This window comes from Calonectris borealis, chromosome Z (assembly GCF_964195595.1).
Source record: "Calonectris borealis chromosome Z, bCalBor7.hap1.2, whole genome shotgun sequence".
Taxonomy (NCBI): domain Eukaryota; kingdom Metazoa; phylum Chordata; class Aves; order Procellariiformes; family Procellariidae; genus Calonectris; species Calonectris borealis.
This window is the reverse complement of record NC_134352.1, coordinates 76,219,349-76,237,186: the sequence shown is the minus strand read 5'-3', so window position 1 is coordinate 76,237,186 and position 17,838 is coordinate 76,219,349. Positions and strand designations below refer to the sequence as shown.

At 61.8% G+C, this 17,838-nt stretch overlaps 2 protein-coding genes across 21 annotated transcripts in view; both read right to left on the bottom strand.

Annotated features, from left to right (window-relative positions):
- Positions 1 to 122: 122 nt before the first annotated feature.
- On the bottom strand, positions 123 to 5,394 carry LOC142075910 (stomatin-like protein 2, mitochondrial). Of its 2 annotated transcripts, XM_075138024.1 has the most exons (10): positions 5,290 to 5,394; positions 4,129 to 4,281; positions 3,694 to 3,793; positions 2,978 to 3,036; positions 2,522 to 2,623; positions 2,118 to 2,252; positions 1,281 to 1,425; positions 884 to 963; positions 517 to 645; positions 123 to 401 (listed from the first exon to the last, which is right to left on the bottom strand). In XM_075138024.1, exons 1-10 carry the CDS (start codon positions 5,338 to 5,340, stop codon positions 270 to 272), a joined length of 1,086 nt encoding a protein of 361 aa, XP_074994125.1. In that variant the 5' UTR covers positions 5,341 to 5,394; the 3' UTR covers positions 123 to 269. The 2 variants fall into 2 exon arrangements, with proteins under 2 accessions (XP_074994125.1, XP_074994126.1); XM_075138025.1 differs by lacking the exon at positions 2,522 to 2,623 and having other exon boundaries at positions 5,290 to 5,393.
- A 1,718-nt stretch (positions 5,395 to 7,112) lies between these two features.
- Positions 7,113 to 17,838, bottom strand: part of LOC142075907 (atos homolog protein B-like) — a 38,427-nt gene continuing 27,701 nt past the window's right edge. For 7 of the 19 annotated variants that reach the window (XM_075138009.1, XM_075138007.1, XM_075138008.1 and 4 more), the window contains 10 exons: positions 15,178 to 15,270; positions 14,460 to 14,644; positions 14,142 to 14,243; positions 11,481 to 12,734; positions 9,845 to 9,903; positions 9,466 to 9,562; positions 8,820 to 8,978; positions 8,328 to 8,396; positions 7,661 to 7,866; positions 7,113 to 7,345 (listed from right to left, as the gene is read on the bottom strand). In XM_075138009.1, coding sequence (XP_074994110.1) covers positions 7,192 to 7,345; positions 7,661 to 7,866; positions 8,328 to 8,396; positions 8,820 to 8,978; positions 9,466 to 9,562; positions 9,845 to 9,903; positions 11,481 to 12,554 — 1,818 coding nt within the window. In that variant the 5' untranslated portion in view covers positions 12,555 to 12,734; positions 14,142 to 14,243; positions 14,460 to 14,644; positions 15,178 to 15,270 and the 3' untranslated portion in view covers positions 7,113 to 7,191. Of the gene's footprint in view, positions 7,346 to 7,660; positions 7,867 to 8,327; positions 8,397 to 8,819; positions 8,979 to 9,465; positions 9,563 to 9,844; positions 9,904 to 11,480; positions 12,735 to 14,141; positions 14,328 to 14,459; positions 14,645 to 15,177; positions 15,271 to 15,365; positions 17,178 to 17,223; positions 17,367 to 17,494; positions 17,644 to 17,838 lie in introns of those variants that run through there. The other 12 variants (XM_075138003.1, XM_075138001.1, XM_075138006.1 and 9 more) reach the window with 7 other exon arrangements.

Below are 17,838 nucleotides of genomic sequence, written 5' to 3'. Positions count from 1 at the left end.
CACAAAAGGGGTCCCCCGGCCCCTCTTGCAGATCACTGCGTGTCCGTGGGAGCTCCTGGCAGGAGCATGCTTAGGAGGGATGGCCTCCCTTTGGCGGCAGGCAGCGGGGTCACGGGTCGGGCTGCCCAGGGACGTGCTGCAGCAGCACCGGTACCATTTATTACATGATTTAAATCCAAATACAAAATAAGGACCGGGGGAGGAAGAAGAGCGTCTGACCGGGGAGGGCGGCAGGCCCCGGGTGAGGGTGTGGGACCCCTCCGGCCCCGCTAGCTGGAGCTGGCCTCTTCTGCCTTGAGCAGCTCCGTGGCGGGGGGCTGGGGGTCCTCGCGGGCTGGGGGCATCTCGTCCTGGGTCTTCACGGCTTGTGGCTTGGTCAGCGTGGCGTAGATGCCCAGGGCCTGGAGGGAGCGAGAGAGCCATGGGGGAGCAGAGGAGAGGAGCGGGCCAGGCCCCGCCGGGCCGCCACCTTCACCTCCCCTGGGCAAGAGACGGGGTCCCCCCGACCACACCGACCTGTGCGACCATGTTGGTGACATCGCCGGCGTTGGCGGGCAGCAGGAGGGTGTTGGAGTCTTTGGCGAGCTTGGAGAAGGCGCTCACGTACTGCTCTGCCACAGAGAGAGAGGCGGCGGCGCTGCCGTGCTGGGGAGAGAGGCAGGAGGCTCAGCAGGGAGGCACGCACCACCGAGAGCCCACCCGCACTCCTTCCCCCAGCCCGCCCCAGCTGGTCATGGCCCCCAAGATGGCAAAACTCCTCCCTGGCTGCTGCTGACGACGCCAGGGAGGGTCCAAGAGAAAGCTGGGTGCCGTCCCGGCCGTGGTTTCACTTCCCCTGGTGCCAGCGCCAAAGCGGTGGCTGCCCCAAGGAGCCGTCGCTCACCTGCTGCGCCAGCGCGGCTGCCAGGAGCTGAATCGCCTCCGCCTTGGCCCTGGCCTTGACCAGCATGGCGTTGGCTTCTCCTGCAACGAGCCGCAGCGGGACGCGCGTCAGAACTGCGACAAAGCACTCACAAGGAGCGAAATTTCAGGAAAATTTCACGCATGCAAAGCCTCCTCTCCCCCAACAGCAGCCCTGCGATACTCCTGCCACACACCTCCTGCTGCGGGGCAGCAAGAGGAGCCGGAGCCCAGCCCCAGGACCCCCGCAGGGAAGGATCAGCGTGGCTAAGGAAGCCTGGCCCACAGACAGGGATGCGGTCTCTCTCCGGGAGCACCACCCCCCAGTGCGGAGGCCTACGGACCCCCCAGGCCCCACATGTTGTAGCCCAAGGCGCTACCAGCAGCTTTGTTGATTTGTTCGGCCTTCTCAGCTTCTGATGCCAGGATCTGGGCCTGCTTCTGCCCCTCAGCCACGTTGATGGCCGATTCCCGCGTCCCCTCCGACTCCAGCACCGTCGCCCGTTTCCGTCGCTCTGCCTCCACCTGCAAACACAAGTCAGACGCCCGCCCGCCGCGGCCGCGCTGGGGAAACCCCACCCGCGGGGGACGCGCAGCAAGGACACGCTCCTGCCTCCCGCGCGGGCAAGCGCGGCTTAGCAAAGTACGAGAACCCAGCTACTAAACAGCGCGTGATCCCCGCTGAGGGCTGGTTCTGCTCCTCACGCTGCCCAGCCCTCCGCAGCCTGGTCCGCACCCAACGGGACAGCCGCCGCCCCTCCTCCCCTTCCAGCCCGCAGAGCCGGCGCCCGGCGTTTCTCAAGGGGAGACCTTCAGCTCTGGGATTTGCTTCCTACAGAGCCCCGCTGGGATTCTAAAGGGAGCTGGCAGGGCTTGCGTCTGCCAGGCAGGGGCCACCACCACCAAAATAAGGACGGGAATTAATTTATTTGACAGCTGTACGTACCACCGAAATAAGGATGGGAATTAATTTATTTGACAGCTGTACGTACCACCGAAATAAGGATGGGAATTAATTTATTTGACAGCTGTACGTACCACCGAAATAAGGATGGGAATTAACTTATTAGACAGCTGTACGTTTGCAGCCAAAGTGCCAGCGGGCTTCCCTCACAGCAGGAGGGGCCAGCGCTGTCAGCTCTGGACAGACAACGATGGCATGGCGTGGAAGGGAAGACTTCCCTCTTGCTCCAAACTGCCCTCCCAGAGAACCGAACCTGCATCTGCATGGATTCCTTCACGCGCGGGGGCACGTGGATGTCCTTGATCTCGTAGCGCAGGCAGCGGATGCCCCAGCAGTCTGAAGCCTGGTTGATGGCATCCACGATGTTGGCGTTGAGGGACTCCCGCTCCTGGGAGGCACAAAAGCAACGGCAGAGAGCAAAGAAGAGGCGCTTAGCACGAGGCGGGGGTCAGGAGCGAAACAGGCACCTCCCCATCATGGGCCAAGGTCAGCCAAAAGAAAAAAAAACCCCGAAACGAGACCCATCTCCAAGGGTTCGCTAATAGGTCAACTGAAACAGAGGCCAGAAGCCCTGCAAGCAGAGGGTGTTTTGCTGTTAAGCGTATCAGCCTGGCTGTGCCGACGCTGGCAGCTCCGCGATCCACCTCCCCAGCTCACCCTGAAGACTCTGTCGAGGGAGAGTTTGCCAAGTTCAGATCTCATGGTGGTCTGGGCCAGTTGGGTCACTGCATACTCAGGATCTTCCACCCCATAGCTGGCCTGGAGAGCAGAAGCAAAAAAACAGAATCAATGGCCATGCCAAGAAGAACCCCTAACAAGGCAGGGTGAGCAAACACAAGAGACGAGAAACCTGCCGCAGACACCCCTGCCAAAGAAAAGCGGAGTTCAGAGCCTTGGGAGGGATCGGGGCTCAGCCCACCTGCCGCAGCAAGCCAGCCAGAGGCTGGAGCCGCGCATCGTGGGGAGAAGAGAGCCAGCAGAGCCCGGAGAGCGGTGCCCGAGGGCGGCCACGGCGGCCAGCCGAGCAGCGCGGCACACGCAGACCGTGCCGGACGCAGCCATGGATGCGACAAGTTTGACTGGGGCCGAGTGCCGGCGCAGCGGGGACGGTACCTTGTAGGGGTCCATAACCCGCAGATAGAGCACACCATCAATCTGCAGGGTGACGTTATCTGCCGGGAGAGAACAACACGTCCTGTTTTCTGAAGCAGCAAAGACCCCTCTTCCCCAACAGAAGCTGCAGAGCCGGGCAGGGTCATCCCTTTCCTTCCTGGTGTCAGCAGCGTGGAACGGAAGAGGGGTTGGCTGAAACGGATCTCCTTATCTAAAAGGCTTTGTAAAAAGGATCTTGACGTTCCCTAGAAAACACTACGCTGTGACATTTTAATACACAAGAAGTCTCAGGTTTCCAGATCAAAATGTTTTATACTGTAGTTATCTTCATAAATAAAGATTTAAGAGGAGAAAAAAACAAAACCCAAAACAAAAATCTTAATACTAGAACTGTAACAGAGCTGTCCATTAACCTGATCTGAAATCTTTTTTACAGAAACACAGCGGAGATTTTTCATGGTTCAACAGAGGAAAACATCTGAACAATGGATTCCTGCCCAGGTTCAACCCAGCAAGAAGGGGCAGCCGCAGCTCCGGGAGGGCAAGCAGGACCTCCCGGGGTTCTCCCGCTCACAGCGCCAGGAGCACAGCCAAGCCCAGGTCCCCAGGGACCGGGGTGCAGGAGCCTGGGACATTCCTGCTCCTCCCTGCGCTGCCCCTTGCTCACCCCGGACGCAGGGAAAGGAAAGGGGCAGGACGCAGGAGCTGTCCCTTACCTAAGGTGACAGCTGACTGCTCTGGGACGTTAATGACGATTTCTTTGAGACTCTGCACGTAACGAATCCGATCCAGCAGAGGGATGAGGAAGTTCAAACCCTGGGAAAAGGGCGGGATTAGATGGCTGAGCCCGCTAATCTGGGGTTTCCCCCCAGAAAGTTCAGTCAGACTAGAGAGAGCTGTGCAAACAAAGACCTAGTACACTACACGCTGCAGATGCTGCAGGCAGAGCAAATGCGCTTTACACATAGGGAGAATTTAGGTTTCTCAGTGCTTTTAACACCCCACCAAGGGAAATTAGTCTGCAGGCAGTCAAAACGATTGCAATCTGGAAGAATAAGCACACCGCTCCCCGAATCCTCGCGCAAAGGATACGTCTCGCTACAGCTTTAGGAACCCGCTGACTCCAGATGGGGAGAAAAGCGGCTCCTTACAGGCTCGAGGATTCGGTGGAACTTGCCCATCCTCTCCACCACCCAAGCCTCTTGTTGCGGCACAAAGAGCACCCCGATATTCATGGGCAGGCCGGAGTTCAAGCGGCATGGTGCCGGGGCCAGCCACGCTGAACGCTTCAGCTGCTGGGAGCGCTGGAGAAAGGAAAATGAATGGAATGGAGGCCGGCTGCCAGCACCTCGGAGCCCAGCACCATCCCTGGTCTCTCATCTGGGATCGCGGCTCACAGCCCTGATACACCAGGGCAGGAAACAGCACCGATGCCCTGAACAAGCCCACGCCGTGAGGGAACATGGGCTGTCCCCACAGGGATGCGATCCGGGGCCCAGGGCCAGCGCGAGTGTCAGGGCCTTCTCTGCAGTGTAGGGTGGCTCAACCCGGTGCTGGAGCTTTCCCCTCATCTCCCCTTCCCTCACATCCCCGCTGGGGGAGGAAATAAAGCCTCCCTGACACCGTAAGGGAAAGGAAGGTGTGTGTGTGGGTCTCTTCTGTCCCACTCTGCACCCTGGCCAGACCCCCTCCTCCCACCCCTCTTCCTCGCCTGAGTCCCAGGCCACTCTCCTTCAAGAGCCTGTCCCTCCCCAGCTGCGGCAGCCTTCTGGGTCCTCCCAAGGGCCTGTTCCCCCCACAGGCACTCCCTCACCCTCCCCCCCGCAGCCTCTCACCACCACGGCTCTCCTCACTCCCTCCCATGCCCAGCTCCCCCCAGCCTCCTCACCGCCCCCCATGTCCCCCTGCGCCTCAACCCAGCTCCCCACACCCATTTCTCTTACACCCATTTACCCCCTAGCTTTCTCCAGCCCCACTCCCCCCAAACCCAGCCCCCTCAGCGCACCTCCCCGCTCCCCACACCCGGTTTCCCCCGGTCCCCCAACACCCCCCTCCCACTAACACCCCCCAGTCCCCCCATACCCATTTACCCCCAGGGCTCCTCTGCATCCCCCCCCCCCGTACCCCAATATCCCCAGCCGAGCCCCCACGACCCCAGCACTTCCCCCAGCGGCCCGACACCAGCACCCTCAGCCCCGCAACCCCCAGCCCGGCCCCCCCGGGCTCCCCCAGCCCAGGTCCCCCCGGCCTCCTCAGCACCCCCTACCCCGGGCAACCCCAGCCCGGCCCCCCGAGGCCTCCCCCGGCCCCACCTGCAGCAAGCCGAGGCCGGGCCCGGCCCGGCGCCCCGCCCGCGCCAGCATCGCCCCGCCGCCCGCCCCGCTCGGCGCCGCCGCCGCTGCTCCCCCGCCGCCCCGGAAAGGCTCCCGGCAGGTCTCGCCCCTTCCGGGTCCGCCTCCCGGGGCGGCCCGTCCCGCCGCGGCGGCTGCTGCCTCTGGTTCCGGGAGCGGCGGGGCCCGCGCTCGGTCTCCAAAGGGGCGTTTATTACATTAGACACAAACGCGGGAAGTACCGGTACAGCCTCCCCGCCCCGCCGGGCCTCGGCGAGCCGCACCCGCGGCAACCCCGGTGTCCTGGGGGGCAGCGGGACCCCGGGCCCCGGTGTCACGGGGCACCCCCGGGTCCTGTGCTGTGGGGGGGGAGCCGGCCCCCGGCCCCCCAGGGCGGCAGGGCCGGAGCCTCTCGGCCGCCCCCGGGCAGGGGAGAACAGGACCTCACCACCACCACCCCCACCCCGCCCCGCCGTGGCGGATCCCCGTCCTGGCCTGTCCCCGCACCCCGGGGATCGATGAAGAGGGGGCGGGCTGTGGTTAAATGATAGCCGTCCCGGGAGCCCCGGGGCCGGGGGTGCGAGGTCAGAGCCCTGCACGCTGCCCGGGCTGCCGTGTGCCGGTGTGGGGACCTGTCCCTCACGGAGGGGCCGGGGCTCCCCCAGCCGAGCTGGCACCGGGAGCCCGGCAGAGACCCCAGGTGCGGGGGTGGTGCAGAGCGGGTACGTGCAAGCTCGTTTTTCCCTCGGGCCCCCCCTCTGACCCGCCCTGGGCTTGGCCCGCAGCTGCCGAGGCTGCAGCGGGGACGGGCGCTGCTCCAGGTCACCCCCTCGAGAAGGTCCAGCCCGACTCCCGTGTGATGTCCTCTCCTGCTTCCCCTCTTCCCGGGGACTAAGCGAGGGCTCCTGCCCATCCTGCTGCTGCCGGCGGGCCCCTGCCTAAAGCCGCCTCCTGGATGGGATTCACCCCGTGCATGCAGATGGTGCATGGCTCTGATTTTTTGGCCACCTCCCCCTTCTCTCAGATCCACAGCACACGTGGGATCCAGAGCCTCCTCCAGCATGGCTGTCCCCATGCTCCTGCAGAGAGCCCCAGGTCCCCAGCCGTGTCACCGCCACGTCTCAGCCTCAGGATCCACGGCAATGGCCATTTTCCTGCCAGCCACAGACTTCTTGGGGTCCGGCTTGCCCTAAAGGGGTCAGAGGACAAGTCCAGGCCTCCCCAAGCTGCCTGAAGTGGGGCTGGCCCCACAGAGCTGTGCCCAGCAAGTCTCGGCCTCTCCCGGGGCTTTTAACGCAGCCCTGGCCTGGGAGCTGCACCCTGGCCGAGAGGTGGGTCACCCTCTCTTCCACAGGCCAAGGTGTCCCCGTCCCCAGCCACCCTTGCAGCCCCCACAGCCCTGCCCCACCGGGGCAGCCCCCCGCTGCCGAGGGCCTCATCCAGCACCGACAGGATCGGGGTGAAGAACAGCACAGCACCTCCAGTCCTCTGCACAAGCCTCCTCTGCGCTCCCAGCAACAATAAATACCAATAAATACAAACTCTTCCACACTTTCTGCTCCCAACCCCACAACCAGGGTGGGCAGCCTCGCCCGGAGCCCCCTCCCAGCTACAGCCAAGTCTCCAAGCTGGGAGCAGCGCCGGCAGAAGGCTTGGGCATCTCCCTGGAGTGCCGGGGCTGCTCCCCAGCCCCTGCCCCTCCTGGTGAAGCCCCCTCGTGATCCCAGCCCTGCTGCAGGGCACGGGTGTCCGTGCTGCTCAGGAGGACGGGGGCGCGCGAGGAGGGCGATACTTCAAGGCAGTGCTTGCTTGCTGGCCCTTTACTCATCTCTCCCCAAAGTGCTGGGCTGGAGGCTCCCCGGTGGCCCTGGGGCATGGAGAAAGTCAGGCCCGGGGTGAGTAGCAGGGGTTCCTTGGCATCTCCGTGAAGGATTTCAGTTCGTAGGGGATCCCCGAGTCGACTTCGATCGACTTGCGAGAGAAAAGCAGCCGAATGTCATCGTGAAGGTAGATCTTCCCTGACTTGGAGCTGTGAAACCTGAGTGGAGACGAGAGCAGGGCGAAGGGGCATCAGGCTCCCAGGCAAGGGCGGGACAGCCTCGGTGGGGGGCACGACCCCCCTGCCAAGATGGCCACGCTCCGGTTGCAGAGGGACAGAGACCCCTGCCCTTGGGCAGGAGGGTAGCTCCAACCTCCCCAAAAGAGCAACTGGTCCCTGCTCCTCCCCAGGGCGAGGATGGCCAGGCTGCCATCCCCCCACTCCAGCCTGCAGTTTTGGGGAGACAGGGACACATGGGAGAGGAGCCCAGGGGTGACCTTGGGGCAAGCGCCCATCCCTCCCGGCCTGCCCTACCTTAGGTGCATCAGGTAGCAGAGGACCCTGCGAGGTGGGCCGGAGCCCTGTGGGTCGCTGGGGGCCACGGTGGCCCCTTCCTCCTCTCCCACAGGCACCAGGAAGATGCGATGGCGTAGGAAGGTCATGTGGTTGGCCGGCATGTCCTGGAAGTCGTACGTCACCAAGAACATCTTGACCACAGTCTTGTTGGGGTTAAATAAGGTCTGGGGGCAGAGGGGTAGGGGGTGAGACTGGGAAGGGCACAGGAATGGATCCGTAGGACAGGGGCTGGGGCACCTGGGGACAGCACCAGCAGGCCCAAGGGTCCAGAAAGCCCCACACCAGCCCCAGGTGGGGCTGAGGCCCCACAAGTCAGTCCTTTCCACCCACCTCCACTCCCGTGCTCCTGTCCCATCCCCGCTGCATGTACATGCTCTCCTGCCGAGACCCCGTCCCTCCCCACCCGCCTCTTCCTTCCCTGCATCTCCCATCACCTTGTCTCCCTGCCAGCACCCTGGGGTCCCCGTGCTCCCCTCCACTGTGCTGTCTTGGTGGCCACGTACCCCCTCTGCACAAGCTTTCTGCCCTGCCAAACAACGTAATGGCACGTATCCACACCGGGGGGCAACCGGAGCCCACCCAGCCCCCTCCCCATGGCGCTGCCAGAGACCAGGGGACGACTCACCACTTGGATGGTTCCAGCTTTGGGGACACTGTAACCCTTCTTTCCCAAGGCCTCCAAGTCAATCACTCCCTGGGGCAAAAGAAAGAGCACGTGAGAGAGGGAGAAAGCCCATGGAGAGCCCAGTTGGGACCCAGCACAGAGCCGAGAGCCCCCCTCGCCAGGAATGCTGGCACGAGGTGGCAAGAAGACACCCAGCTCATTCCCTCTCCAGACCAGGGGACAAACAAGCAGCAACGCAGAGCTGACGGCAAAGCAACTGCCATGAGATGGCTGGGCAGCAGCCTGCCTGTTTGTGTGCCTGCAAGGGTTCCCTCTTCTTTCCCTCTTTGCTTTTTGGGTTAAAAACTGCTCCTGGCACAGCTAGTGGTCTCCTCAGGTAGGTGGTTGCTCGGGCCACGCTCTCCAGAGAGGGGCAGCCCCCATGATGTGCAGTGCCCAGGTACAGCCCCCACTCACCTCCCCCGGGGTCCCAGCCCTCCCTCATCTGCGTACCAGGAAAGGCGAGGGCGCGCTATGTTCGGAGATGTCAAAGTAGGTGACGTCAACGGGCAGGGTGGCGTGCTGGGGGCAGTAGGAGCCGCTGGCACCGATCTCTGCCGTGAACCCCTCGATCCTCCCTGACGGTGCAAAGCGCCCTTTCAGGATAGACTCCTGAGAGAGGAGGGAAGCGTTAGTGACCTTCAAACACCAGTCCTGCCCCTCGCCTGGAAGCTGCAGGTGAGATCACCCCCATCTCCACCGCAACCACGTGTCTGCTTGCCCTCGCGTGTCTCCCAGATTTCCAGAGACCACCCGTGAGGGGCCCTGGCTGCTCGCTCTGAGACAGACCCATCCTGAATTGGTGGGCTAAAACCAGCCATTTAACACAGAGAAGCAGCGAGAGCGCCTCGGCTCAGCCCCACAGCAGCCATCTCGGCAGGGTCCAGGGTCCTGGTGCATCACCCGAGGATCTACTGGCTGAGACATCCTGCTGGTGAACGGTGGCTGTGTGACACAGCCACTGCACGTCAGGCCCTTGGGGACAATCAGCCCAGCCCCATGCCGGCGATCCTGACAGGTTCAGCCTCTCATGTCCGTCGCCAGCCCAGCCTGGAGCTCCCAGGACCCACCTCGCTCCCTGGCAGGTGGGCGTTGTTACCTCAAAGTTGCCCAGCAAAGCATGGCTGACGGTGGTGGTGGCCCAGGGCGCTGCAGAGGATCTGGTACCCCTCCGGAGGCTGCTCCGGAGATGTCGCCTTTGAAAGGAGAGAAGACTGGAGTCGGGTTGGAGAGCATGCAGCCCTGGGCTGCCCTTTCCAGTCCCCCTGTCCCTGTTTTTGGTGGAGGTTGAACCCACTTTCCTACCCACCAGGGGCAGAAGAAACCTCCCTCCGCCCCACAGCCTGGGGTCTTGTGAAGGGGAGAACCTGGGGCAGGGAAGGGACCCAACCTGACCCTCCCACAGAGCTGTGGGGTGCTGGGGTGGCTGGGCACCCCGAGCCCCCGCGTCCATCCCATAGGGCTGCTGGGACACTCACGATTTGAGGCGCAGCCCGCTCTTCAGCCTCCTCCCGACCGCAGTGCAATCTGCTGAGCTCTGGAGGGGACACGAAATAGAGAACCATGTCAGGGCAGTAACCGGGGACTGCGCATCCCCAGGAGGTGCCGTTGCCCCTTGCCCTGCCCCACAAGGGTCCCAGCAGATCGGAGAGGCTCCCATCCATGCAGAGCCATCAACAGCCTCTGCAGGGGCAGCCAACAGGGCAGCATGAGGGCTGCAGTGTTTGGTGGAGACGTGGGGCTGCCCAAATCCCAAAGTGGCTCTGCTGGGGATGAGGGTGTTGGTACCCAAGCCGAGGGTGCAGCACGCAGCTCCCACCTTGCAAAGCAGGTCTCAGGACCAGCCCCAGTGACAGGACACCCCCAAAGCCACGCACCAACACCCCCTTGCACCTCCCAGGGAAGGGTAACACCTACGATGAAGCTCCCCGACCAGCCCGGGAAAAGTCCCGTCCCCTGGCGATTCATGCAAAGTCCTCAGTGGTGCCGCCGGGCAAAGGGCCGTGCTGCCCGCCCCTGCCCACAGCCAGGCTCCTACAGCTGTAGGGTTGGGGGGTTAAAGGCAGGGCCACACTGCAGCCTCCTTTTAAAGATGTCCCCTTTTCAGGGGCTTTCCCTTCTGGAAGCCACACAAAGGGCAGCACAACACAAAAGGATGATGGAGCTGGCTGGCATGACCGGGCGGGAAAACCCAGGGAAGCTGCTGGAGGGCTTCACTCTGCAAGGGCAGTGCTGGGGGTAGCTGGGCTGGGGGACAGTCACCAAAAATGGCACGCGGGCAGGGATGGAGCTGTGCCCCACGGACCATGCGTCCTGGCTCCAAGCAGCAAGAAGCCAGGGCAGCTCTGCTGTCAGTCCCTGAGGGTCCCTGCACCACAGGATGCCCCAGGGAAAGAGAGAAGCGTGCCAGCTCTGGCTGGCACGACACGGTGAAGGCATGGAGCTGGCCAGGAGGGGCTGGTAAGGGAGGAATTGCAGGCAGCCCCTGAGCTGCCAGGGTGGTTGCAAACCTCTGGAGTCTGCCCCATTTCTGAGTTTGTGGCACCCTGGAGACATGCCATGGGCACCCCAGAATTGCAGAAAAGCCAGTGGATCTCCACACACAGCACTGGGGCTCCCACTCTCTGCCCAGAGCATGTCCAGTCCCACTCCTGCCACCAAACCCTTGTCCTGGATATCATGGCCAGGGACTCAAGCCATCCCACCCCTCTGACTTCCTCCTCGTCAGGCAGGCAGAAGACAGCCACTCTTCCCAAGCCTGCCGGTCAGTCTGGCTTAATGTGGAGTTGTCAGGCACCGAGTGTGGCCCCACGCCACATATCCAACTCTCACTGTCACAAGGAGGTCGTGTCCTGTCCGAGCAAGGCTCTCCAGGCTAAAAAGCTGGTTGCAAGCAGAGGATCCAGTGACTAAAAGGTGTCAAGAGTTGGTGACAGCCTATAGACTGTGTGTCCCAGGACTGGCTGTCAGCCACTATCCTGCTCGCACCAGTGCTGTGGCACTGGGACAGGAACAGGGTGCTGTGCCACGATGGACCACATTGCCCGCAAAAACAGCCCTGAGCTCCGGGTGTCCCCAAGCCATGCCCTGCCTCCCTGCGCAAGCGATGCTCACCTTGGCCGTGGGAAGCAAGTGATTCCAGAATGGGGCCCCCTTGGCATCAGTGCTGCGGCAGGCTGTGGGCACTGGATGGCACGGCAGGACCCTCTTCCTTGCCGGCGGGGACAGGCTCTCATCCTCAGAACAGGAGTCGGCCACAACCTCACCAGCGGGCAGCAGCTTCCTTTTGGCCGGGCAGCTGCTGCCGCTGAGCTGGCTGCTCCCGCAGGGTGTCTTCTCCAGGGAGCTCAGGTTGCTGGGCTCGGGGCTGAGCGCTGCCTGCGGAGCTGGGGGCTCCTTGCACCCGTTGGCCACCACTAGCCCTTCCTCTTCTCCGGTAGCCCTGCTGCTGTGAGCTGGGCTGCTCCCTGGCTTCTCTGTCTTCCCACCAGAGTCCAACCGGGCTGTTTGTGCAATATTGTGCAAATCAAGGTGAAGTAAGTTGTGGCCACTTGCCCGCTCCCCATTTTCCCCACAGTCTGTGGGCTGATCCCCCGAAGAGACAGGGCAACCGTCTCTCGTGTGCAAAGTACTGCAAGCAATGTGCTGGGGCCAGGAGGAGGAGACATCCTGCGACTTGTCCTCTCTGCTGGCCTTGGGGCTGTGGCTAGGGCTGCCCTCACACCGGTGCTCCACCACCCGCAGCCCGCTGTGGGAGAAGTGCTGGGCAGAGCCGCACAGGGACAGCTCCTCCACCAGCAGACCGTCCTCAAAGGTATCGTCATCGTCCAGGGAAGCCTGCCCAGGGCCCCCATCGCGCTTGCCGTCCACCCCCCCGCCACCCCAGTGAGTTCGTTTTGGATCTCGTCCCCCCTCTGGAGTTCGCTGCTCGGGGTAACCCCTCTTGACGGCCGGCCGGCTGCCTGCCCGCTGCTCCGTGCTCTCAGAGGAGCTGGAGAGATGGGAGAAGATGGAGACCTGGTAAACCTTCTGGCGCTTGATCTCTGTCTCATTGTAGCCCATGAGGATGCCACGGTGGGTGCAGCGCTGTGAGGAAGGCTCCAAGGGCGCCTCTCCACTGGGCCGGGACAGGCTGGGGTCAGTGCCGCGCTCCGGAGGCAGGGACGTCTCCGCGTGGATGTGCCGCATGGAGCCTTACTTGCCTGGACTCCGAACGGAGCCAGAGTCAGAACAGCCCATGCAGCAGCAGGAGGGGGACCGTAAAGTGCCACAGGTCAAGGTGCGAGGGCAGGGGGTGGGAGCTGGACCCCCCCTCGCTCAGGACGTCCCGGTGAGCCCTCCACTACGGGGTGCACTGCAGCGCAGCATCTGAAAAGAGAGAGCAGGAGGACAGAGATCAGCCCGGGATCGCCATCCTCGAATGGGCTTTTGGCCACAAGGGACCTGCCGGGACGCGGGCAGCTCCCTGTACAGCCCCTCTCGGACCTCCCTCTCCAGGCACGTGAAGAGGAACCAGGCTGGTATGGCTCTCCAGGGAACCCTGCAGCGTCACCCACCTGCAGGATCAGCACTTCCTTCCTGGCCTGGGCATGGAGAGGAGTCTCCAGCGGGGCTGGAGGCTACTGGGGACAAGTCTGGACAAGCCGGGAGAAGGGGGCCTGCTCTCTGCCAGGGACCTGATGTGCTTACGCTGTTCTGCAGCGCAGGAGTCAGGCAGGTCAGACCAGTCCCAGGGGCTCAGGCCCGTAATCACCCCTTTGGGCAACAGCAACAAGATCTCCCAGCACTAGCCAAGAAGACCTGCCCCAGCCGCATGCCTTGAATGAGGCAAGGCTGGTGCCCTACGCTGCCAGCCCCATGGCAGGGACATAAACCTGGCTGGGCAGCCTGGGGAAACCTGACCTAACCTCACAGCTCTGCCGGCTTGGACCAGAGACCTCCACCACCTCAATCAGCAGCTGGGTAGTACCAGGGGCTGCAGAGCTCACCACCCACCCCTGCCTGCCCCGAGGGCCTGACCTCCTCCGTGCTGCGTGGCGCCTCACTTTTGATTTTCAGCCCAGTTTCAGAGCTGGGAGAATCCTGGCCACGAGTTTTTCCGGTATGATAAATACCGAGATGGCTGCAAGAGCTGAGGAGATGCAGCAAAAGTCACCGGCAGGCTGAGGAGCTCCAGAGCTTTACAGAGCTCCAGAGCTGTGCCTGGCAGCTCTGTCCTTTGCCTGTCCCTACAGCTCTGCCTGCTCTTCTGGAGCAAAGGCTTAGGGGCAGGCGTGCAATAGCGGAATTGGTTCTCCAAGTGGGTCAAGGCTATCTAGAGAGCGAGGCTGCACATGGTATTTTGACCCCTGCTGTGATGGGGATGGGAAAGTGGCAGGCCAGGGTGGTTGAGCCCAGGGATTTTGTTTAAAAGGAGTGATGAAAGGTATAACCATGCACCAGCACATGCTGCGGGCTGACCAGCTGGAAAGCAGCTTTGCAGAAAAGACACTGGGACACCCAAGTTGGACATGAGAAAGCAACGCGCCCTTGCCACGAAGGCGGCCAACAGTATCCTGGGCTGCCCTAGGCACAGTATTGCCAGCAGGCTGAAGGAGGTCATCCTTCCTCTCTGCTCAGCACTGGTGAGACCATACATGAGTGACTGCAGCAAAGGGCCACTAAGACAATTAAGAGACTGGAGCATCTCTCCTTTGAGGAAAGGCTGGGAAAGCTCGGACAGTTCAGCCTGGAGAAAAGAAGGCTCAGGGGGATCTTATCAATGTATATAAATACCTGAAGGGAGGGTGCAAAGAAGATGGAGCCAGACTCTTTCCAGTGATGTCCAGTGACAGGACCAGAGGCAATGGGCACAAACCGGAACACAGGAGGTTCTGTCTGAACATCAGGAAATACTTTTTTTACTGTGAGGGTGACCAAGCACTGGAACAGGTTACCTAGAGAGGTTGTGGAGTCTGCATCCTTGGAGATATTCAAAAGCTGTCTGTTTGAGCAGAAGGGTTGGACCAGATGACCTCCAGAGGTCCCTGCCAACCTCAACTCCCCTGTGTAACCCACCACACTGCAGCCTGTCCTGGCTGCCCCCACACTTACCCCTCTGCAGCAGAACCCCGCTTTGCTCCGGATTAACTTCCCTGTCCCGCAGCGGGCGGTCGTTGGCACAACTAGCTGAAGACACCTGCCAGCCAGGCACCCCCCAGAAGCGGCGTGGCTGCCGTGGAATGGCTCCCACCATCACGGTGTGTCTCCGAACAGCTCTTTCAGTCTGCACAGAGGCTCTGAGGGGAAGGAAAGGGGAAGATGCAGGGCTGGAGAGATTCAGATGCTTTCCAGGAGAAGTGCATTAGGGTACTGCCTGCCTGCGGGTCACACAGGCAGAGAAGGCAGCATCGAGGCTCAGCCCCTCCCGACTTCCCAAACCCAAAGGCCACATACATCTCGGCCATCTCAGGCAGTGCTGTCACCTTGATTTCCATATGTTCCTGTATGAAAACCTGTGCGTATGAACAGATCCCTGCTTCTTTCTGGTGACCATTTCACGTCTTGCTTTTCAAGACACTGCAGATCACCAGCACCAGCAATCTCCAGCTAGCTGCTGGTCTCATGTCCACCTCCTGCCCCTTTCACCCACAGCACAGAACACTTTCTGGCCCTACAGACAAGGAGAAGAGCTTGCAATTGTTTTCTTCCAATAAGAGATGCCTGGCAGGGAAAGCAGAAACCAGAAGCCTGACAGCCTTGAGCCATGATGGCCCCCCACCAGCTTCCCTCAGTGCAAAGACAGCAGTCCTTTCATGTGCACAGCACTCACCTGCTCAGATGTGCCCCTGATGCACAACAGAGATTTGCAGATGCAACACAGCTCCCCTGCGGTCATAATCCACTGGCACCGCAGCTTTGATGCCTAGAAGGGGGCAAGAAGGAGAGTCAGCCTGGGCAGCAGCGCGTGGCACAACATCTTCAGAGTGGGCAGGAGCCCTGGGGCACCTCCATCCTCACCTCTCTGTGGCAGGGGCAGCCCGTAAGCTTTGCTGGCCCAGGAACCTCTGAGTGAAGGAGGAAACGCTGCCCATCCCTGGGGACCATGCCCTCCCCACGTCCCTCCCTACGCAGCCTGGGGGCTCACTGCAGCAGCCATCTAGAACAAAGCTGCCCTCTATCCCACCGGGCCTCCCGCCCATGAGCACTGTTCCGAATCTGGAAAGAGCAGGGCCAGGCAGATGAACAAAATTCCTGAAAGGATGCTCTGAGGCATTGAACAAGGCGCCTGGTCTGGCACCCTGGTCTGGCAAGTTCTGCATCCCATCATCTTGCAAGTGGGAAGTCAGCTTCAGCAGGCCACTCGCTGTGCTCGCTGCCTAACCTCGCCTGCCCCAGGAAACCGGTTGTTCTTTCATTACATTTCCAATAAGATTTGTAATTAACAGGCAGTCATGGCCAGTCCCCGAGAGCCGCCCAGCCCAAAAGCCACCGCCAGCAGTGCTGGGGAAGAGCACTGCCAGCGACCAGCCAGAAGAGAGACACAATACACTGGCTCCCAAGGAGCACTTGCAGCAGTGCAAATCAACGCCGTAGCATAACAAACCTCTGGTCCAAAACCTCAACAAAAGCTCTTTGTAAAGATCAGCTCCTCCTGGCACCCTACATGGAGCCTGCACCAAGGCCGGTAGAAAAGCAAGCGAATGCCCACAGCTGTAGGCGGACGCCGAGGTGGTAGCACGCTGTGCTATGCCTGCCTGGAAGGTTGCTGCTTCCCTCCTCCATCCCTGGGGGAGATTTGTATCATGGCTTGCGTGGCACAGTCAATCGCTGGGAAGCAAAATCAGCAACCGGCGGCAAGAGTAAGCACGGTGCGGCGGGAGAAAGCCACATCCTTCCTGCGCGTGTCCATGCTGGGACACATATGCAGTTTCACCTACATCCTTTCTTTCTCCTTCCCACATCCCTCTGCAGTCACAGCCCTATGCTCCCCAGCGGCAGCTGCCTTTTGGGGCAATGGGTCCATCTGGAGAGGCTGACATGCTGACACCACAAATCCATCCCAGCCGAGACCTCAACGCTACTCACCAGGTGATGCCAGCACTAGCCAGTAGTGCACACACCTAGCACAAGGGGCTGCACCATGTTTTGCCAGCCCAGACACTGTTTCCCGAAACATCGTGGTGGGAAATGCCAGGATTCCCCAGCCCACCCCAAAAGTGTCTCCAGGTACACCTTGGGACCTCCTTGTACATCCCCCTGGAGGGCTGCCCGGCAGCCTGGGACGGGGAGCAGCAGGAGCACAGCACTGCTCCTCACCCTCCTGCAAGCACCGTGGCCAAGGGAGGTTCCCGTCCCCCTTCCCCTAGCCCTTGGGGTTTCTCTTGGCTGTGTTTATTCTGCCTCCCAGGGCAGCTCCTCCCCGCTGAGACCCCAGCCAGCTCGCAGCAGGGCTCAGCAGCCAGCGGGAGCCCACCACTCCCCTAGAGAGCCAGAGAACAATACAGGGACCAGGGACTCCTGCACCCTAAGCAGGGACGGGGAGACAGCACCCGGTCACCTCTCCCTTCTCCTCCCCTTGGGCCAGAGCCCAGCCTCTGGCCACCTGGATGGGACAGGCCTGGGTCCTCACCAGCTCAGCTGAGCAGCACAGGTACCATCCCCTGGATGCAGCACGTGGGACTCCTAGTGCCCAAGCCAAAAGTTTGGCTGCTCCTAAGCCCAAGTAATGGTGATTTTGCCGGTGTTTCAGCCTGTGCTGGTGCTCTGACTCTAAGATAGGACTTAAAGGGCTTTGCCTGTTGGGGGAAGCCCAGCCAGAGGTCCTCCTGCTCTCTGCCCTGCTCCTGCCAAGCTCCCAGGCCCCCTTGATACTCACAGGACAGGAGGGGACCTGTGCTTTTGCCAGCACCTGGGTCCAGAGTTATGCCAGGCACAGCTTTCCTCTCTTCCTCCAGCCCGGCGAGGCCCGGGGAAGGGCACCACGCTTCAACAGCCACGAAATACCCTGTGCCAAAGGACCTGCAGGGAGGGAGCATCTCCCAGGGGCTGGGGCAGAGACACTGCATTCCCTGGGGACACCGAGCCACCAGACCCTGATGCGGGATGACACAGCCAGGCCTGGGGGGGGGGTCAGGGACTTGGCTTACCTGCTGGTTTCATTCCTATTAGCAATTCCAGAGGGGACCCAGGATTAACAGACCGTGGTCTCAGTCTGGTGGCAACAGAGCAGGATGGCCGCTGAGGAAGAATCCCTGGCTGGGCGATGCAGCAGCTGTACCACATGCCGGGCTGCAGCCTGCAAAAGGATCTGTTGCTGTTTTAACCGTACGTGTACCGTCCAGAAAGGAAGCAGGACGGGTGCGGGGGCAGCTCTGCCAGCCAGGGCGGCATCTGTCGTAGGGCAGGACCGGCAGAGCCCTTGGAAAGGGGAGCCTGGCAGGGCTGGCAGCACAGCACTGGTGCAAGGAAAAGAGCAAGAGGTGTGTCCGAA

Excerpts from the sequence above, each read along its gene's own strand:
- LOC142075910 (XM_075138024.1), bottom strand. The coding sequence starts at position 5,340 with ATGCTGGCGCGGGCGGGGCGCCGGGCCGGGCCCGGCCTCGGCTTGCTG. Across the intron at positions 3,794-4,128 it reads TCCACCGAATCCTCGAGCCT|GGTTTGAACTTCCTCATCCC; the intron begins GTAAGGAGCCGC and ends CCCTTTTCCCAG. Across the intron at positions 2,253-2,521 it reads CCCTCGACAGAGTCTTCAGG|GAGCGGGAGTCCCTCAACGC; the intron begins GTGAGCTGGGGA and ends TGTGCCTCCCAG.